This window comes from Vigna radiata, chromosome 9 (genome assembly GCF_000741045.1).
Source record: "Vigna radiata var. radiata cultivar VC1973A chromosome 9, Vradiata_ver6, whole genome shotgun sequence".
NCBI classification, from domain to species: Eukaryota; Viridiplantae; Streptophyta; class Magnoliopsida; order Fabales; family Fabaceae; genus Vigna; species Vigna radiata.
This window is the reverse complement of record NC_028359.1, coordinates 6554477-6555891: the sequence shown is the minus strand read 5'-3', so window position 1 is coordinate 6555891 and position 1415 is coordinate 6554477. Positions and strand designations below refer to the sequence as shown.

Sequence of the window (1415 nt, the reverse complement as noted above, 5' to 3'; positions counted from 1 at the left end):
GTCCCTAAAACAGACTCCGTTAGTTTTTTTGTGATGTGGCTAACGGCACAGCCACGTAATCTTCCACCTTCACTGACCATTGCCTTCCACGTTAGTGTTTTTTAGCATTTGGAATTAGATTAACATTGTAGCACGTGTGTTGGTCACTTAATCTTTTATAAACCATATTTTAAGACAACTTGGGGTTGTTGTTCGTGACCTGAGTTGGGGGACAGTCTTGTTCGAGCTCGTGTTGTTCAAGAGGGAGATAGGCTTGTTCAAGTGGGAGAGAGTCTTCTTCAAGAGGTAAGCTAATAGTTGTAATCGTTTGATTTTAAGGATTGGGGATTTAGGGTTTTGGTTGGCAGGAAAGGTGATGAAGGTATTTGCTTCTTGTAGTGAAATGAAAGGTGAGAGTGGAGGAAATGGTTTGACGCAAAGGACGATTGGTTCAGCCAAGTCTCAAAGCTGTGGATCATCTTCACGGTTACCAGCAAAAATGTGTGGTTGTGGTGAGACAGTGTTGCTTTTGAAAGCAACTACTGCCAAGAACAAAGGAAGACTATTCTATAGATGTAGAAATTGGGCAGTAAGTAACTAAATCTTTGAGTTCATGTCCTAAACTTTGTATTCATGGTGTGTTATTTTCATTGCAGAGTACTTCAACTTGTAATTACTTCGAGTGGCATGAAGAAGAAGTTTCTGAAATTGAAGGCAAACGTGAAGGACTTGATCTGTGTTTGGAAAGTGATATAGTTGTCCTGGATCAAAAGAAGAAGATACAGAAGCTGAAAAGGAAATTGCAAGAAGAGAAGAAATATGGGAAAGTGATGTTGTACTTGTTTGTGTTATCATGGGCATTGACCATTTTCTTTTGTATTATGTTTTCACTAAAGATGAATTGTAATTGAGATGTTGATAGCATGAAGGATTAAGTGAAGGAGAAGTAATGTNAAAGTGAGGCAGAGCTTAGGTAGAAGGTTGTATGTCTTAGGTTGCTTTGAAAAGTGGCTGTTAATTATGCAGTCGTTATGTAGTCTTTATGCAGTAAAGAATATTGTATACCACATATTTTGGATGAGCACAAGTTATTTTTATCTTTTCCTTACTTTACAGTTGATTATATACCACATATTTTGGATTTTAATGAAGCAGATTTGTTTTGAAGACTGCAGCAGAAAATTTGGTTGATTTTGGTGGTTTGAAACTCAACTTTGCATAGAAGTGCCTTAACTCCAAATGAATCACTCCAACAACTTTAATTACTGCTTTGAAACGTGTTGAAACTGTGAAAGGAGAAAAAAATAGATTGCTTATGAAATTCACCTTACCACTTCCTAATTTAACTCAAAATTGGATGGTTTAAAATGCAAATATGCATATAGGATAAGTCTTGACCAAATCAACACTGGTAGCACCTTTAAAACATCAATGTA

The 1415-nt window shown here is 36.6% G+C and overlaps 1 protein-coding gene across 1 annotated transcript; it reads left to right on the top strand.

The window, feature by feature from the left end:
• Window positions 1-382: 382 nt before the first annotated feature.
• LOC106773211 lies at window positions 383-1201 on the top strand. The gene is made up of 3 exons (XM_014659923.1): window positions 383-568; window positions 636-814; window positions 1135-1201. The coding sequence occupies exons 1-3, from the start codon at window positions 383-385 to the stop codon at window positions 1199-1201; spliced, it is 432 nt and encodes a 143-aa protein (XP_014515409.1).
• Window positions 1202-1415: the final 214 nt, after the last annotated feature.